At 44.5% G+C, this 17,640-nt stretch overlaps 1 protein-coding gene and 1 long non-coding RNA gene across 10 annotated transcripts in view; one reads left to right on the top strand and one right to left on the bottom strand.

The window, feature by feature from the left end:
* LOC128349033 (uncharacterized) overlaps nt 1–10,369 on the bottom strand; it is an 83,197-nt gene extending 72,828 nt beyond the window's left edge. Inside the window, exon 1 of the long non-coding RNA XR_008318507.1 lies at nt 10,267–10,369. This is a non-coding gene — a long non-coding RNA (uncharacterized LOC128349033). The remainder of the gene's footprint in view (nt 1–10,266) is intronic.
* BLNK (B cell linker) overlaps nt 1–17,640 on the top strand; it is a 170,403-nt gene that overhangs the window by 112,624 nt on the left and 40,139 nt on the right. For 6 of the 9 annotated variants that reach the window (XM_053304890.1, XM_053304888.1, XM_053304892.1 and 3 more), the window contains 4 exons: nt 3,380–3,436; nt 8,758–8,807; nt 11,078–11,112; nt 14,322–14,472. In XM_053304890.1, the coding sequence (XP_053160865.1) occupies nt 3,380–3,436; nt 8,758–8,807; nt 11,078–11,112; nt 14,322–14,472 (293 nt within the window). The remainder of the gene's footprint in view (nt 1–3,379; nt 3,437–8,757; nt 8,808–11,077; nt 11,113–14,321; nt 14,473–17,640) is intronic. The other 3 variants (XM_053304889.1, XM_053304894.1, XM_053304896.1) reach the window with 1 other exon arrangement.

Below are 17,640 nucleotides of genomic sequence, written 5' to 3'. Positions count from 1 at the left end.
GCAGTAACTATTTTGAGAGAACTGTCTCTCTCCCCCCGCCACCATGTGTGTTTAGCTCTGTATTTATCCTTCAACCATTGTCTAAATAGAGATGACTGCAAAAAGGCACCAAAATCCTTTCTTATTAGCTCATACATCACTCCTGCAATTATTACCTTCCTTTGTGTCCCTGTGCCAGCAAATGCTTGTGGCCTTTCCTGGGCTCTTATGACATTGATAGATATCGGGAGTGGGGGAGGGAGTGTCAGCAATGCACTGTCTCACTAGATCAGATCTTGTTCAGTATGCTAGTTCCAACAACAGCCAAGCAGATGCTTACAAACAGTGCATGGAGACAATGGCCACCTTGCCCTGTTGTTTTGTTCCCAGCACAGAGGTATACTAATTCTGGTCACAGGGAATGTTCTGCTTAGCTCTGATGGACATTGCTAGACCTTTGCTCCATACCTTTGTAGTTGCCTTGAAGAATGATTATCAGTAGGTTATTGATTCAGGTGCTGGCTAAGTAGCAGCATATCAGCTGTAAGCAGCACAGGAAAGTGTATTTCCACTTATAATGAGGAAGAAATCTAAAACAGTAGGCAGGGTCAATCAACCAAGAAGGCTTAACCCAGGGGTTCTCATCCTTGGCCAGATGTTGTTGGTCTACAACTCCCATCATCCCCAGCCTTTGGCCATTTTGGCTAGGGACATTGGGAGTTAAAGTCCAACAACATCTGGGGACCTGAGTTTGAGAACCCCTGGATCAACCTGCTCCTAAAGTGGCATAGAAAGGAGAACATCAAAAGGTGCTGCTTCTCCCATCACAGTGCTAAGGTGACAGAAGAGGCTGCAGTACCTGGTATATCTCTGTGCAACACTTAAAATGTACTCGGGAGTCTATGGCTAGGGTTACCATTTCTTAAGATATGGAGCCGGCAACCCACTCAGTCAGTAGGGCCGTGATTCAAGAAGGATTTTCTAAACACCACCTGAGCAACTTTGTGCGTTTCATGACCAGCAGTTGTTTCACATGTTTCGAGAGCAGCAGTTGCTTAAGTAATTTGCAGTGGCATGTAAATGAGCAGGAGGCTTGGCAAGATCCAGCATGACTGCACACACAAGCTGTTGACGAATACATGGCTTCCTTCTTGAAAAAGAGAAATGATATACGAGACTGTACCAACTTATTTCTTGACCCTCCCATTTGGCCCATTCCCGGCACCGTGGACAAGAGTGCAGTGAAAACAGTGGCACTCTGCATGCTGACTACACACTGATGTTTCAGTGTGCTGAGCAAGTCAAGAAAATGAAGTGAACCATGTTAAAGAAAGAGGAAGCAGCCCTAAAATGGGACAACAATATTGTAACATAACTGAACAAAAAAGAGGAACAAGGTTCATGATGGAATTATCTATATCAGTGTTTCTCAAACTTTTTGGAGTCAAGGACCGCTAAATTCTTCGTGCAGAGTTTCAAGGACCGCTACATTCTTCATGCGCAGTTTCCCGGACCAGCAGTTAGTAAAGGGGTTTCAAGTCTGTCTATCTATCTCTCTATCAGACTTCTATACTGCCCCAAACATGCATCTCTGGGCAGTTTAGAATGAAAATAATATAAGCATTAAAATAATTAAATTTGGAATCTTTTGCAAACATGGAATATTAGGGGTTCTTAACCTTGGGTCTCTCAGTTAAACTCCCATAACCCCCAACAACAATGGCATTTGGCCATTATGGCTGGGGATTATGGGAGTAGAAGTCCACCAATGTCTGGGTACCCAAGGTTGAGAACCCCTGAATCTAAAAGCCTGGGTGAACAAATTTGTCTCCAGTATGTCTTCAGTATGTGCGGGGTGGGGGTGGAGGTGCTTCTGATTACTCAGTGGAGAGGGTATGTTGGGCCATTAGAAAAATTCAAAAGCTACATGGGGCCAATGAAAACAACATACAAGCAAGCCCCACTGATGCAAGAGGGAAACAGCGTTCCCTCTCAAGGCGCCTCGACCATAACAGGCAGCTGGGTTTCAATCAACCAACCTTTGGCTGCAAACAATGAGCATGCAAGAACCAGCAGCCCTTCAAGTGGCGCCCACTGCCATACTTTTTCCTCCATGCCCCCGCACCGCATACAGTTTGAAGCTGTAAAGATAGGGAATAAGATAGCTGTAGGAAGATCTCAGCAGCACATGGAGGCAAGGCACAAGAAGGGTCCCATGCCTCCGTGATACTCTTCCTCTTCCGTGCCATGTGCAAAATTGAGGAAGTGAGTGCCTTGATTTCAGTTTGGGGGGGTTGACTCCCAGTCAGGGACCGGCACTCAAGCCTTCGGGGACCGGCAGCGGTCCAGGGACCGGTGGTTGAGAAACACTGATCTATATCTAGCAACTGTTAGGTGATAATGGAACATTAGTTGGAGCTCAGCTCTATTCTCTCACATAGTCATAGACACTGTACTGTCCTTAATACAAACATGTAGACCTTCAGGAATGACATGGGATGGTGCTGGGAGCTGCAGGGCGGAATCCGAAATTCATGGAAGGTGCCTGTATGCAGCTTTGGGAGGTCCCCCTCTCCAGCACCCCACCCCACATTGTTTCTGGGGATCCACTGACCCTTAGGAGCACCTTTTCAGGGAGAGGCTGCAGTGAGGAGGAGGGAAATGGGAAGATTCCTTGCACAAGCACAACTGTGGATGCAATGCATTGTTTCCCAGCTATTATGAAGCTTCATTATTATAGTTGCTAACTTTTTTCTTTTACAGGACCTTGATCTTGTGCCTTTAGCAGCAGCTTGATCTGAACATATTAGATAACACTTATCTCTATGAAAAAAAATTACCTACTGATTACTGCAGGTCGTGCTGCTGCTGACAGGAAAAGGACAGGCCAGACTGGTTTTTTCCTGGCCAGTCAGCTATACTGTTCTTTATGACCAAGCTAGGAAAAATTCTGTGGCTGTGATCCCCAAACTGGCTAAACAAGAAGGCAGGGTCTCAAAATGGCTTTGTCTCATTGACTGCAGACTAGAAGCAAACTAAACATGTATTCAAGCACAGGGCTCCGGTCACCCGTGCTGCTTCTCCAGCAGCAGTTCCTCAATGAACAGTCAAATTTTGATTACACTGGGGGGAAATGCAGTTGAGTAATTTTGCAGAAGAAATTAGAGGTCTCCTCAAAGGGCACGTATGGATGCCTTGAGCATCTTCATGTGCAGATCATGTTCTTGGACACCCGTTAGATGATATTGCAGCACAAATAGCAGCCATGTGCATTCGTGGTTTAATTCCATTTGTAAGAAAGTTCATTGTAGGCAGAGCCTTCATAAGCTGACAAATGTAGCCCACTTCAGAAACATTCTTTTTCTTTTATTTTCTTCTATTTTCTCCTGTTGATATTTAGGTTCCAAAATGAACAAGTGGCCTTAATATGCAAAACTGGAAAAAATACTTGGGATCGGTATGATGCTTTAGAATTGTACAAGTCCTGGTTGTTCAGCACAGAGTTTTGTTGCCTGCTTTCAATGTTATGATGTTTGTGTTTTCTGCAAAGATTGCAGCCAGGATGTACAAAACAACATTTAGATGCACGTCATCATCTTTCTACTATCTACTCCCTCCATAGGGTCTAACCTATAATGTCTCCCTCGAACTTTCAAGTACAGAAACAGAACATACTCATATCCTAAAAGGATAATCTCCTTTTATTTTATTTTATTTGTATCTACCTATACGATGTATGCTAAAAACATGATGTGTCATGTTTAAAAACATGCTTTTAAGCATGCATCTGATATAGGTACATGCTTCAGGAAGCGCCTGATTGTCCACAGCTCTCTGTGGCTTGCAACTGTATCCAAATAAATGGCTTGTGGTGTCCACAGATATTTTTGTGAAGCAACACACACACCGCTTCATAATGCTGAAGATTCTCCATACTCATATATTCTCAAACAGCCAATTAAAAACAATGCAATACAAAAGCTAAAAAGATAAAAATTAAAGATCAGACAAGTATTTTTCAGAGGAGCCATTCTCCGATTGCACATACATGATGAGGTGGGGATTAAGAGTGATTAAGAAGCCGCTTCAAACAGATACGTTTGTAGACAACTATGGAAACAGAGGGAGCAAGATGAATTTCAAAAGGGGAAAAAACTCTGCAACCTGCACATGAGAAGGCTCTCTCTAACCGTCCTTCCAATAAAGTTGAGACACACGGGAGAACCACCCCACATTCCCATCAAGAGCAGGCGCATTCATGCAAGGTGAGGTGCAAACTTCAGTTTGTACCTCAAGTTCGGCTCATGTTGTATAGAGCATTAAAGGTAATAGCCAGAGCCTTGATGGGAATCGCGAGCCGATGCAGTTACAGCATACCATTGTTGCATGGTCCACCGGGCTCACCCCACTAGGCAACTGGGCTGCCATTTTCTGCATTTGTTGAAACTTCCAAACACCTTTTAAGGGCAGCTCCATGTAGAATGCATTACAGTAGTCCAATCTGGAGGTGACCAAAGCATGCATTATCATGGCCTAGCCTGACTTCTTAAGGAGCCAGTGCAGCTGACACACCAGCCTAAGCTGGACCATGGCACCCCTGGGCACCCAGAGTCAATCTTGGGTAAGGGAGCACCTCTGGACTACAGAACTTCAGAAGGAGTGCTACCCCATCCAACTTGTTGCAACCCTATACCCTGATTAGCACTCTTCTTGACTAGAAGCACATCTCTCTTGCCAGGATTAAGTTTCAGTTTATTGACCCACATCCAGAGGCTCGCACAGACAAGTTGAATTTCACCATCTCCAGGAACCGGTTGAGCACATCTTCTATGTCCCTAAAATTTGATGGAAAGGAGAGATAGAGATGAGTATCATCAGCATCCTGCTGACTCAAGCTCCAAATCTCTGGATTATCTCTGCCTAATGTCATGTAGATGTTGAATAACATAGGGGACAAGCTCTGACACCATAAACTGAAGGCCACAGTGTCAAAGAAGAAGACCCCTAGTACCACCTTCTGGGACCTGACTCCCCAGGAGAGACAGGAACCAATATAAAACAATGCCTTCAGTTCCCATCCTGGCAAGGTGACCCAGAAGGATACCATGGGTCAGTTGATACTTTCAAAAATTTGGGAGAGGTTCAGCAGAACCAACAGGCATGCACTCCCCCTGTCTAGTTCCTTGTGGGGATCATTAGTATTTATTTCCAAGCAGGGACTGCTATCTAAAGAAAATTTGTTTTTGTCATGAGATGGAGCCATAGTTCAGTGGTAAGGCATATGTTTTATATGCCCAAGGTCCCAGTTTCTATCTCTGGCATCTCCAGGTAGGGTTGGGAGAGACTCCTGCCTGAAAGCTTGGAGAGCTGCTGCCAATCAGTGTAAACAGTAATGAACTTGATGGACCAGTGGCCTGATTCTGTATAAGGCAGCTTCCTATGTTCCTATAAACAGGGCTGCTCAACTTTGGCCCTCCTGCAGATGTTGGCCTACAACTCCCATAATTCCTGACTATTGGCCACTGTGTCTGGGGATTATAGGAGCTGTAGTTCAAAAAACAGCTGGAGAGCCTAAGTTGAGCAGGCCTGCTATAGAACATAGGACATTTCAGACATCTGGGGGTTAGAGCCCAGCCCAGGCAACTTGCTATTTCTAAGTTAACATGCTAGATTAATTTTCTTGCCAAGCACAGATCTAGCATGATGCCCCATCGTTCTTGGCTTTGGCTTTAGATTCTATTTTTTAACATAGCTGTGTTTGCCTAGAGGAGATGCAACCGCATGAAGAATGCACTGCAGACAAATCTTCCCCTAGCTGAGTCTGAGCTTCTGGCAGTACAATACCTGATATGCAGAGAATGAGACTCCATAATAAGGCCTATAAAATGTGTTCTCTAATGTCGGGCTGTCACAACTGCACGGCACTGACATAAGAGAGCAGACTGTCTTTTGCAGGGCTGCTCAACTTGTGCCCTCCTGCAGATGTTGGCCTAAAACTCCCATAATCCCTGGCTACTGGCCATTGTGGCTGGGGATTATGGGAGTTATAGTCCAAAAACATCTGGGGGACCAAAGCTGCGCAGGCCTGGTCTATTGGCTCCTTAGTGCAACCTCCCACAGTGCATTCGGTCTTTCGTGCTTTCTCATCAATGCAAAAATAAATGTTAGCATATTAATTTTGCTGAAAAGACATGTTCAGAGAGGCACATAGTAATAGCTTAAAACCTGAAAAGCCAAACATAGATGTCTTTGGATGCATCAACTCTAGTTACAATAGATTATTGTATCTTTGAGAATTTGATGTACAGAACATAACAGAAAACCTCTTGGCTCTTTTTGCAAAGCAATGTTCAAAGTACTACTGGAATAATAAGCAGAGAACATTATAGCACCCCCTGGGGAAAGAGAGGGGAAAGTGCATTGGTTGATGCAAGTATAAAACAATACAACTGAAAATAAAAGGAACACTGGGGCTACTAACTTATTCTGTATCTCTTTTGAGCCACGCCAGTTCCACAGTAACAAATCAGTTCCATCATGGCTGGGCAGCCCCCTAGGCTTCCTGGATATCATGCTGAACCCTAGACCACATGGTCACTAATCCAGCCTTCTCACTGCTTTTCTAGCACTCAAAAGTTCAGCAAAGAAGGATTAATTAATTAATTGATTAATTTTATTTTACATATTTTTATACCACCCAGAACGTACGTCTCTGGGCGGTTTTCAACAAGATAAAAACAACATTCAAACATTAGTTAAAAACTAAAACAAAAAAATTAAAACACAACAATTCAAAATTTTAAATATTGTCAGAGTTGGGGAGGCTCTTATTTCACCAGGGAGCACATTCCAAAGCCTCGGGGCAGAAACGGAGAAGGCCCGTCCCTGAGTAGCCACCAGAGGTCAAGCATGCCAGTCATGGGGAGAAGGAAGCTGACTAGAAACAGGGAGCATTCCATTGCATTCAAGCAATGGACTTGGCCGACAGTGAGAGTGCAAAACAATTCCTGAGCCACCGGAGGAGCACTGGTCTTATGGTAGGAAGCATGACTTGTCCCCTTTGCTAATCAGAGTCTGCCCTGGTTGCGTATGAATGGGATACTGCATGTGTGAGCACTGCAAGATAGGGGATAGATAATACTGAGCTAGATAGACCAATGGTTTTACTCAGTATATGGCAGCTCAGAGGAACTCTTACTCCTTGACCTTAGGGGCCTCCATGGCCTCCAAGGTTCAGGGGGTTTCCAAATGACCGGGGGGCTTCCTGCCACCACCCTGTACCCGCTGTGCTGAACCACCGCTTTTCTGGGATTTTAGCCACCATGTGTACGGCCAGGGGGGTGGGCCGAGCAGGCCACACACACACACACACACACACACATGGTGGGAGTGGGTGGAGCAGCCACAGGGTCTGTTCACTGGCCCACTGCCCTTGAAAACTGTGAGGTACTCCAGCGTGCCTGCACAGTTGTAATAAATAGTCACAAGCATCATGGGCTTGTGGCTATCTATTGCAGCTGTGCAGGCACGCTGGTGCGTCTTGCTGTTTTCAAGGGTCGCTGGGCCGGACAGACAGGCCCAGTGGCTGCTACGCCACCACTGCCACGGGGGGAGGCTTGCTCGTCTAGGCTCACGCCCAGCCCAGCAGTGTACATGGCAGCTAAAATTACAGAAAAACCGTGGTTTGGCGTGGCTGGGCCTTGAGGTGGGGGTGGTCTGGGCACCGAAATTACCCAGGTGCACCACTGTGGCAGTTTCCTATGTTCCTATGTTCTTCTCTCCTTTCTGCTCTCCCAGCATACTGGAGATGAGTGTTCCCTCCAACAAGGATTCCCAGATGTTGACTACAACTCCCAGAATCCCCAGCTTCAGTGGCTTTTGCTTGGGGATTATGGGAGTTGTAGTCAACAACATCTGGAATCCTTGTTAGAGGGAACACTGCTGGAGACCAATGAAAAGTGTAGTTTAAAGAGCCTCGATGTGAGCAGTTAGTGAGCAAGCTCTCTGATCTAGGGAGTGGTGACATTACCAGCCTCCCCAACACACCAAAGCCTTTAAACACTTTTTAGACACTGGAGATACACATGAAGTGTCAGAACAATACTGAACAATACTTAGAACTCTTCTTGGAGAAATCCCATCAATCGAAGTAGACCAATTCCATCTTAAATAAGAATCATGATCTGTGAACCCAGCTTTGATGGAACCAGCATAAATTAGCAGCTCCTTTTATGCCAGTCAGAAGTGAAACTAGTCCTTTCATTATAGACATGATCTTTTTCCCCCTTTTCCGAAAAACTACAGAATGTTTAGCGTAGAAAACAGCTATTCCTTTCCAGACAATGATACTGGAATTCAACATTAAGATTACAGATCAAATTCTGGTTCAGAATGGTCAGGGAACTTCAGATGCCTGCAAATCTAAAAATGCAGACTGAAATTGTCAGGGTCATATACCAATAAGCAAACTAAATATTACACGATACAGTTTTGTAACTAATTAGCTATTGACACTTGTAATATCTGTCATTGTCTATTTGTCTTCTGCTCTTACAGAAATATCCATCCGTACATGTGTACAGCTTTGAGCGCTATTGTCAGAAACCGCAATTTCTTTTTTATATTTATCTTCCTCTTACTAAATGTCTTTGAATTTCTTGATAACTGTCTTTTGTCATCAGCAATTTTTCTCAAGGTTGCTGTTTTTTGCTAGCTGTTTGTTGCTAAGCAGTTATTCAGTGGTTCAGAAAATAAATATAATACGTATCTTCTTTACAGGCTAACAAGTAAACCACCACCCAGTGTACCACCAGTAGATTATGTTCCAGGTACGAATATGAAACTTGTAAACCTCTTTATTAAATCCTAGGGCTGGTTCAGATATGATGCTAGCCACGATTTAAGGAGCAGGGCCATAAGTTCCCCTAAATGGGGACCATCAGGGGTCTTCCCCTTGGAGAAGTTTGACTCCATGCTGGGGACACAAGCAATCCCCCTCCACACACACACAACTACTTGGTTGAGTTATGGGAAGGCTACTCATCTTCGGACATCCTGCAGATGTTGTACTACAACTCCTATCATCCCTGACTGCCACAGTGGCTGGGTATGATGAGAGTTGTAGTCCAAAAACAGCTGGAGGACCAAAGTTACAGAGTTGATCATAAGTGATCCTTATAAAGCTAAAGTGTACTGTCAAGTTGGTGTCGACTCCTGGCGACCACAGAGCCCTGTGGTTGTCTTTGGTAGAATACAGGCGGGATTTACCATTGCCTCCTCCCACACAGTATGAGATGATCCCTTTCTGCATCTTTCTATATTACTGCTGCCCAACCAGCGGGGATTCAAACCAGCAACCTCTGGCTTGCTAATCAAGTCATCTCCCCACTGTGCCATTAGGAGGCATAAGTAATACTTATACGACTGACTATACTGCACCACTATAAAGAAATCAGAATGAGTCTCCCAGTCATTAGAAGTGAAAAGGCGAACCACAGAAAGCTGCCTCCACTTGAACAGGCACAGGCTTGACAAGCACAGGGTTAAGGCCTCTTGCTCGCTAACCGCTGGAGGTGAATTTCAGAGTACTGCTTATGAAACTTCAGGGGAAAGTCACTATTATATTTGGCTGTGGTTGAAGAAAGAGCTGCTTTGGATGCCCTTTGTTCCACCTCTGCCTCAGTTCCCGGTTTCCCGGGTAACTGTGTGCTCGATGCTGCCTCTCAGCCTTCGTTCCCATTTGTCATATGAAAAGTTGGTTCCCTTCCAGTGTGGATCCCTGCCAAGAAAGAGCCTCTGCCTGTGATTCATCCTACAGAGGACATTGTTTTGGGTTTCCACACTTTGTGCAGGTGCAGAAACAGAAAGTCAAGGCGGCAGCCCTAGCAGCACTCAGCTCTTTCAGGCAGGTGGGATTCTCCTAGGAAGGAGGACTAAGGCCACACTCAGGAGTCATCCCATTGGAATGTGCTTCTAATAAACATGCCAAGCACCAGGTTGCCAGTGATCTAAAGACTCTGTCCAGTACTTAGGCCCCAGGGCAGATGGTCATAAAATTAATAAAAGACTGTTCCAGAAGTTTTTGCAATTTTCTGCCATGAAACAAGCCACTTATAGGACTTTTTAGATAGTTTTTTTTAAGTCAGCAAATTTTCCAAGCTGTTTCAAAATAAATATTCAGAGACTTCTCGGTCCCTCCCCCCCCCACCCAATATCCAAGCCCTATGGCAAGCAGATCCCTATATATGGGGGGGGGAAGGTAACCACAAAAAGGAGTTCACACTCTACCTGGCAAATGCTGGTCTGGGTTGAGCAGGGCAGCAAGGGGTCTTCTGCTGCAGAGAACACTCTGGCTACCTCCTCCTTCCTGGCTTGCTTGGGCCCTACTCGAGTTCAGGCTTCACTGCGGCCTACATGGAGGCCTCCGTGGAAGCCCCGCCCACCCGCCGATCAGCTGAGAGGCGGGAGAAAAGGAGCTCTTTGCAGCTTGCCTGCTGCTTCGATTGCGGGCCAGCAGAACAAGCAGGAGAGACGGCGAAGAGGGCAAGTGGCTGAGAGGCTATGGGGCTGGGCAGAGGGCAATGGGGAGTCACATGAGGTGCCTCTGGGGTGCCCCTCCAGGCAGTGGGGCCCCCAGACAACTGTCTCCCCTTGCCCTATCATTGTTACGCGCCTGAACCTGAGTGCATCCAACATGTACAAGTTTCCCAACCATGGAAGTGTGGCCGATCTGGGAACTGTACTAGCTCAGAACTGATTCTCTGGTGTCACCCAATTCTCTGGAGCAGGAGGCTGTTGGGTACACGTTCCAGTCTGCACTTCTGAGCAGGGAACCAGTAAAGCCTTCAGCATTTAACTGCATTTTAGTGCTATCGCTTTCCATACTGAACATTCAGTGAACTGCCCCTGGTTTCTCTTGGAATGCTGTAACCAGTATTCATATGCGTAGGGTGTGCGATTGGCAAACAGTTATAAGAATTCAGAATAGGAGTCATTGTCTGCATGGTGTTTTGTTTTTTAAACATTTATTTGTTGTCTTCTTAAAATGTATGCTCTTCAAGGATTTTGGCTAACAAATTAATTCTAGTGTTTGCTTTAGAAAATGCAGACGACGAAGAACACTGGTCAGATTTTGTAAGTAAATTAATCACACATCTAACGTTGAATCATCATCCATTTTAGTTCTGAAATTGTTCTAAATCACCTAATTTTGCTTACATTTATACAGGCAATGATAATATAATCAGGCTTCTGATCATACTTTTGAACAGCAAACATTAACTGAAAATACATCAGTAGTTTTGTCTGTAGTGGGTAGTAGGAGTGTGCACTGGGTAGTCATGATATCAGTCCCGAAATGACTTTGTAGTCAGAAAATAAGCAGCTGGCACTGGGATCAGAGCTGCAAGTTCCTAGAGTCATTAGAAGAAGTCAAATAATCTTTCAGTGGTTTAAGATGGTTCCACTGCAGATCTCACAAAAGAAACACAAGAAGCCCATTAGAATGAATATTTTGTGTTTGTGCAACTTTATAAGGTTGCTCACACAACCCAAATCCCTGGTAAGGCAGGAGTATACCACATGACAGTGGCGATCCTCACGCCGCACCACTCGGCTACAGAGTCACCATTGCGTTGAGCAGCGCAGCATTCTGGAGGCCAGGGAAATGCAGCCCAACCTCCAGAAATCCCCTAATGTTCCACATACAAGGAGCACGGTGCATTGCGGGATTTCCCCGCAAACGGGGCACTCTAGGATAAAGGTGTGCATAACCAGTTCAAATCAAACCTGGTTCGATTCGAACCAGCCCAGTTTGCCCAGTTTGAGTTCAGATCGGACCCCCAAAAGAGGAGACCGGTCCAAGTTTGAACTGAACTGGGCCTGGTATAGATCGAACCAGTTCAGCCTGCTTTGATTGGCTTGATTGCTGCTTGTAAAGGGGAATCTGGTAAGGAGTCTCCTGGTGGCACCCCGGGTACGGCAGCCCTCCAGTGTTTCCCCACCACTGCACTGCAGGCCAGGGGCAGCCCAATTCCAGCTTCTGCACATGCATGGTCATCACACAAATGGCCTCCACACATGCATGGAGGCTGGAACCAGTCCACAATGCAGGGGAGTGCTGGAGGGGCTGAGAGGGGTCACCACAACTGCTGGGGAGTTGCCACTTCAGCCACTGCTGCGAGAGCTGGCAATGTGCCCTCTCACCTGCCCCCCCAGTCCATTTTTAGAGAGGCAGTCCCCCTTTGCTTGTAAAGGGGGATGCTTACCGGATTCCCTTTTACAAGCCAGGAAATTGAACCAGGTCGAACCAGTGTGAACTGGTTTGACAGCTCAAACTGAACCGCCGCCAGTTCTAATGAACTGGCTCACAGACCAGGCGTCTCTTTTCACGTTCAGTTCAAACTCAAACTGAACTACCTGTGCTAGTCCCCTACTCTAGGCAACTGGCTCTGTGTCTGTTCAGGCTGCAGGCAGCCTAAGCAGACACATGCGCAGGATGCCAAGTAGAAGGGTGTGCTTGCACGCTTCTACCTGGGTAATAGCCAATGGGAAAACCCCAGGTTATCTGGCAGGGCAGTCCCAGGATAAGGCTCGATCCTGGTACTCAACACAAACAGCCCTACCCAGGTAGGGCTGTGCAAGCCTGGCTAGACCTGCTTGTGTAGAGAGCCTCTACTTCTCATTTATCTGGCTGTAGAACATTACTTATTCAACCCTCAGGGACATTTTCAAGAGGCCCTTTTTCAGGAGGAGAAGATTGATGAAAATTGTCCCTCCTCTGTAACACTAGCATGGCATTAGCAGAACTTGTGTTGTGTTAGTCTGAATGTCAGCCATTGATAGTGGATGGTGGTGAGGAGGAGAAAACAAGACATTGCCCACAGCAGTGACTGATGAGGTGGTGTGGCACACAAAAGTGGCTGCCACTGCTGAGCAGCAAAGGGGCCCCAGATCCTACCCACAGGCAGCAGTATCACGGCAGAGGAAATGAGATCAGAGCCATGATGCAGCACTCGGCATGGGTCATGTATGTCACTGTGGTAGTGCATAATGCTCACCAGTCAGCAACCATGCACCTGCACAATGCTGATCTCACCATCCCCAGCCTCCAATTCTATTTTCTGATGGCTGTTGGTGGTTACAAAAGGTGTGGGTACCGCCCATTTTGTATAAGTTTTGATGGCAATAGGGAATCCTATAGGTCTGGTTTTCATGCTCATGTCCATCACTTGACTTCTTAGCAGAATGTGCAAACTGTCTTGAATGAACAGCATTGTGCTTGAATCGATATCAGGTGATAGAAAATTTCTGTGTGATGATTAACCTGTGGTGGCCCATTCATTCACACACGCAAGTAATCATTTAATGCTACAATCAGGAAGTGATGAGTAGCCATATGTGAACACAGTCATGGAACTTTAGGCTAACTGCTCACATACACATACAGGTGAAACTCGGAAAATTAGAATATTGTGCAAAAGTCCATTAATTTCAGTAATGCAAATTAAAAGGTGAAACTAATATATGAGACAGACACATTACATGCAAAGCGAGATAAGTCAAGACTTAATTTGTTATAATTGTGATGATCATGGCGTACAGCTCATGAAAACCCCAAATCCACAATCCCAGAAAATTAGAATATTACATGGAACCAAGAAGACAAGGATTGTAGAATAGAACAATATCGGACCTCCGAAAAGTATACAGTGTACTGTGCTTGATTGGCCAGCAAACTCACCTGACCTGACCCCATAGAGAATCTATGGGACATTGCCAAGAGAAGGATGAGAGACATGAGACCAAACAATGCAGAAGAGCTGAAGGCCGCTAATGAAGCATCCTGGTCTTCCATAACACCTCATCAGTGCCACAGGCTGATAGCATCCATGCCACGCCGCATTGAGGCAGTAATTGCTGCAAAAGGGGCCCAGACCAAGTACTGAATACATATGCATGCTTATACTTTTCAGAGGTCCGATATTGTTCTATTCTACAATCCTTGTCTTCTTGGTTCCATGTAATATTCTAATTTTCTGGGATTGTGGATTTGGGGTTTTCATGAGCTGTACGCCGTGATCATCACAATTGTAACAAATTAAGGCTTGACTTATCTCGCTTTGCATGTAATGCGTCTGTCTCATATATCAGTTTCACCTTTTAATTTGCATTACTGAAATTAATGGACTTTTGCACAATATTCTAATTTTCCGAGTTTCACCTGTACATGTTATTAATTATGGGATATTATGGGATGTTGAAGCCACGAGCCTCAAAATGTCATTTGTGAACAAGTTCCAAGTCATTACCTGTTAGAAAAATGAGCAATATCCTGTTTTTAGGATAGTGATTATGAGAATCCTGACTCTGATTCTGAGATGTACGTGGTGCCCACAGAAGAGAACTGTGAAGACAGCTATGAACCCCCTCCAAGTGAGAAGGAGAACAAGAAGATACCCCCAGCATTCTCATTTCCCACAGGAGAATACATAGGTAATCAGAAGTTGTTCTAAATGTCTCTCAGTTCTAGGACATAATAAATGGCATGGAATTGGAAGGAAATGGAAAAGATTTAAATAGTGACCACACCCAGTTTACTCGATGATCTTCTGGGAACTGAGTCGGAAGAGGATGACCTATGTTTTGGACAGTTCTTGTTTAGTGCATGGTTGAAAAGATTCTAGGCTAATCCTTGTGACTGTTGGGACTATAGAAATATTTTCAAGCTGGGCAGGGAATTGTGTTGGTGGCTTATTTGGCCTCTGAGAGTGATCCCCCAATGAGAATCGGGGGCCATCTCATGGAATGTGAGATCCTTGTGGATCAATCCCCAGATGACAGACTAGCAACACGTTTTAGCCCAAGAGACTAAAGGGGCTTCACTTCTGGACCAGAGTTCATTACCAACAGGTAGATTCTGAACCAAGATGACATTAACACTGCAGAGCTTTTTGCTTAAAAAAAAAACCCAACACCACATGATTTGTGATCATTAGTATTTATGCAGTGTTTTTCTTAGATACTCGGGGCAGCTTTGAATGTCCCATTGATTAGGAAGGAACAGGAGGAACTGCTTGCATATCTACTGCCCAGAGCAGATGCAAGAATTCTGCTTCAGACATTAGCCATGTTGCGCATGGTTGATGGAACAGATTTACTTAAAGTTCCTAAAAATTATCATATCACCCTTATATATTTTAGTGCAAAAAGCAGAGTTTTCTTATAATGCAGTCATTTTTGTGCTTATTTTATTTTTTAAACGTTTTCCCCTCAGCTATAATTTTTTATCTTGTTCTTGAAAAAATAAACTTTAATAGATTTTATGGGTTTAGGAAAACAAACAAACCTACATTCAAATACTGAGTTGTGGGCTAATAGTTAGCTCAGAAAATCCCTGATAAAAGATGAGTCAAGCAAGGATAGCTTTTGGTCTTTTTTGTGTTCAGCTTGTGTATGAACAATGTAACAGAAGATTTGCAAGGCCTGTAAAAAATTTCAATTGCTAATTATAAAGTGTCAGGTATTAGATGATGTTGATATAGCCTCTGTCTCAATAGTCCAGTTCAGATGTCACCCAGAGCCAAGATTGAATTCTGGATTCATTTGACATCCCCTAGCCTCAGGAGAGAGAATTCCATTTCCAGTTTTCAAGCCAGTGGGTTTGTTCACATGACCAAGAAAGGGGTAGGAGAAGCCTCCTACCCTAATTCAGAAGGTGTCTGTCCATCAGAGGCGTATCTAGGGATAATAGCGCCTAGGGCAAGCACTGAAATTGCACCCCCTGTCCAAACATCTGACACCCATCTTTCAGATAACTTTACCATAATATCAACTCAAAAATACAAGTCAAGCTCATTAATCTTTGAATATTTCAAAAACTATTTAGCAGTGGACGTAGCCAGACCAAAAAATGCTGGAAAACTACAAATTTCAATATGCTGGGGCTCATGAAATACCCATATACTATGTGGAGGTGTACTTGGAAAACTAAACATAAGTGCCTGTCTAATTCTCTACTATGCATTGCAGTATCACTATTATACAAGTTTTAAAAATAAATGGAAAATTTGACTTTTCCTAGATACTGTGAAAATAATTAAAGAATATGCAGAATAAACTGTGTCACTGCTTGGAATATATTCTAGTATTTCAGAAAGACAGTTAAAATGAGAGAAAGAGAGCAAGAAACTCCCAGTGGGCCTTAATAATACTAAGAATTTCACACTGATTCAAAGACAAATTCATCATTAATAGTCATATTATTAAGACATCACATTTAACTCACTGATCACAAGAAGCAAAGTAAGAGCAAAAGAATACAATCCTTGCTCATAAGCTTCAGCTCAGTATCCACAAGCCCTGATTCTCTGTACATAGTGCCAATCTGAATATGTGTACGGTGACATATTTTATATATATCTCTAATCTTACCTGTAGCCCCTTCGGGGGCTCCCTAAAGGCTGTGGGGGGCATCTGCAAAGGTTCCCCAACCCACTGGCCTCTAGGGCCTCGCAGGGACCATTTGAGCATGTGTGGTGGCCATTTTTAAAAATACTTTTTTTAAAAAAAATGGCCAGTGAAAACAAAATGGCTGCCATATATGCTCAAATGGCCTCTGCAAGGCCTGGCATGGCTTAGGGCCTTAGAGAGGCCATTTGAGCATGCACGGTGGCCATTTTGTTTTCAGTAGCCATTTTTAAAAAAAATTAATTTAAAAAAATGGCGCCCCCTTCAAGTGGTGCCCGGAGCATGTGCCCTGCCTGCCCTACCGTAGATACGCCCCCGCTGTCCATCAAAGCCAAGTCAGAGGCACCATCTGAGATAGAGTGCTAAGCAGCAGCTGGGTCAGAGGTCTCCCCACCCAGCAGATGTACCCAGCTGCTGAATGAGATAGGACAAAAAGCCCTCTGACCCAGCTGCTGCTTAGCACACTCTGTCCATGTTTTTAACTGACTGCTGATCACAGCAACCGAACTAAGGTAGGAGGCTTCTCCAACTTCATTCTTATTATGTAAACTGCCCTAGTATCTGTCAAAGTCCAAATGGGGAGATCCTAGCTTATTCTAGCCAGAATTTGCAAATAAACAAGGATCTGAAGCTGATAAACAACCCCAGCTCCAGATCCATGAGCTTCAGATCCTGTTTATTTGCAATCTCTGGCTAGAATAAGCCAAGATCACCCAATTTGGACATCACAACAGAACCCGACTTGTTCTAAATTAGGACTGGAAGTCGAATCCTTCCTCCCCTTATGCACAAAGGGGAGGAGGGAGTATGCACACCTGAGTTTAGGGTTTAGCTCTGTGTGATGTCTGTTCAGGATCACTGACACAGACAAGGCTAAAGTTGTTGTCAAGCACATTGTGATGCTTTCTGTAAATGGGTAAAATTGTGTTAAATGATAACAATACTCAGACTGTAGGGTTTATGAGTAGGGATGTGCACAAATCTATTTTTTGCAATTCAATTTGAAGTTGAATTGAATCCGCCAGATTTAATTCAAACTCAAATCTGCAAACTTGAATCTGATCAGATTTGATTAAAGTTGGAGTCTATTCTATTTGGATTTGGATTTTGATCCATTTGGCCCACTTCTAAAGGTCCTAGGGGCACCAAATGTGGGTGGTGGGTGGGTCCCCATTGGTGCCACCTACCACACAA

This window comes from Hemicordylus capensis, chromosome 3 (genome assembly GCF_027244095.1).
Source record: "Hemicordylus capensis ecotype Gifberg chromosome 3, rHemCap1.1.pri, whole genome shotgun sequence".
In the NCBI taxonomy this organism is placed as follows: domain Eukaryota; kingdom Metazoa; phylum Chordata; class Lepidosauria; order Squamata; family Cordylidae; genus Hemicordylus; species Hemicordylus capensis.
The sequence above is the reverse complement of the archived record's forward strand: the minus strand, read 5'-3'. Positions and strand labels throughout refer to the sequence as shown.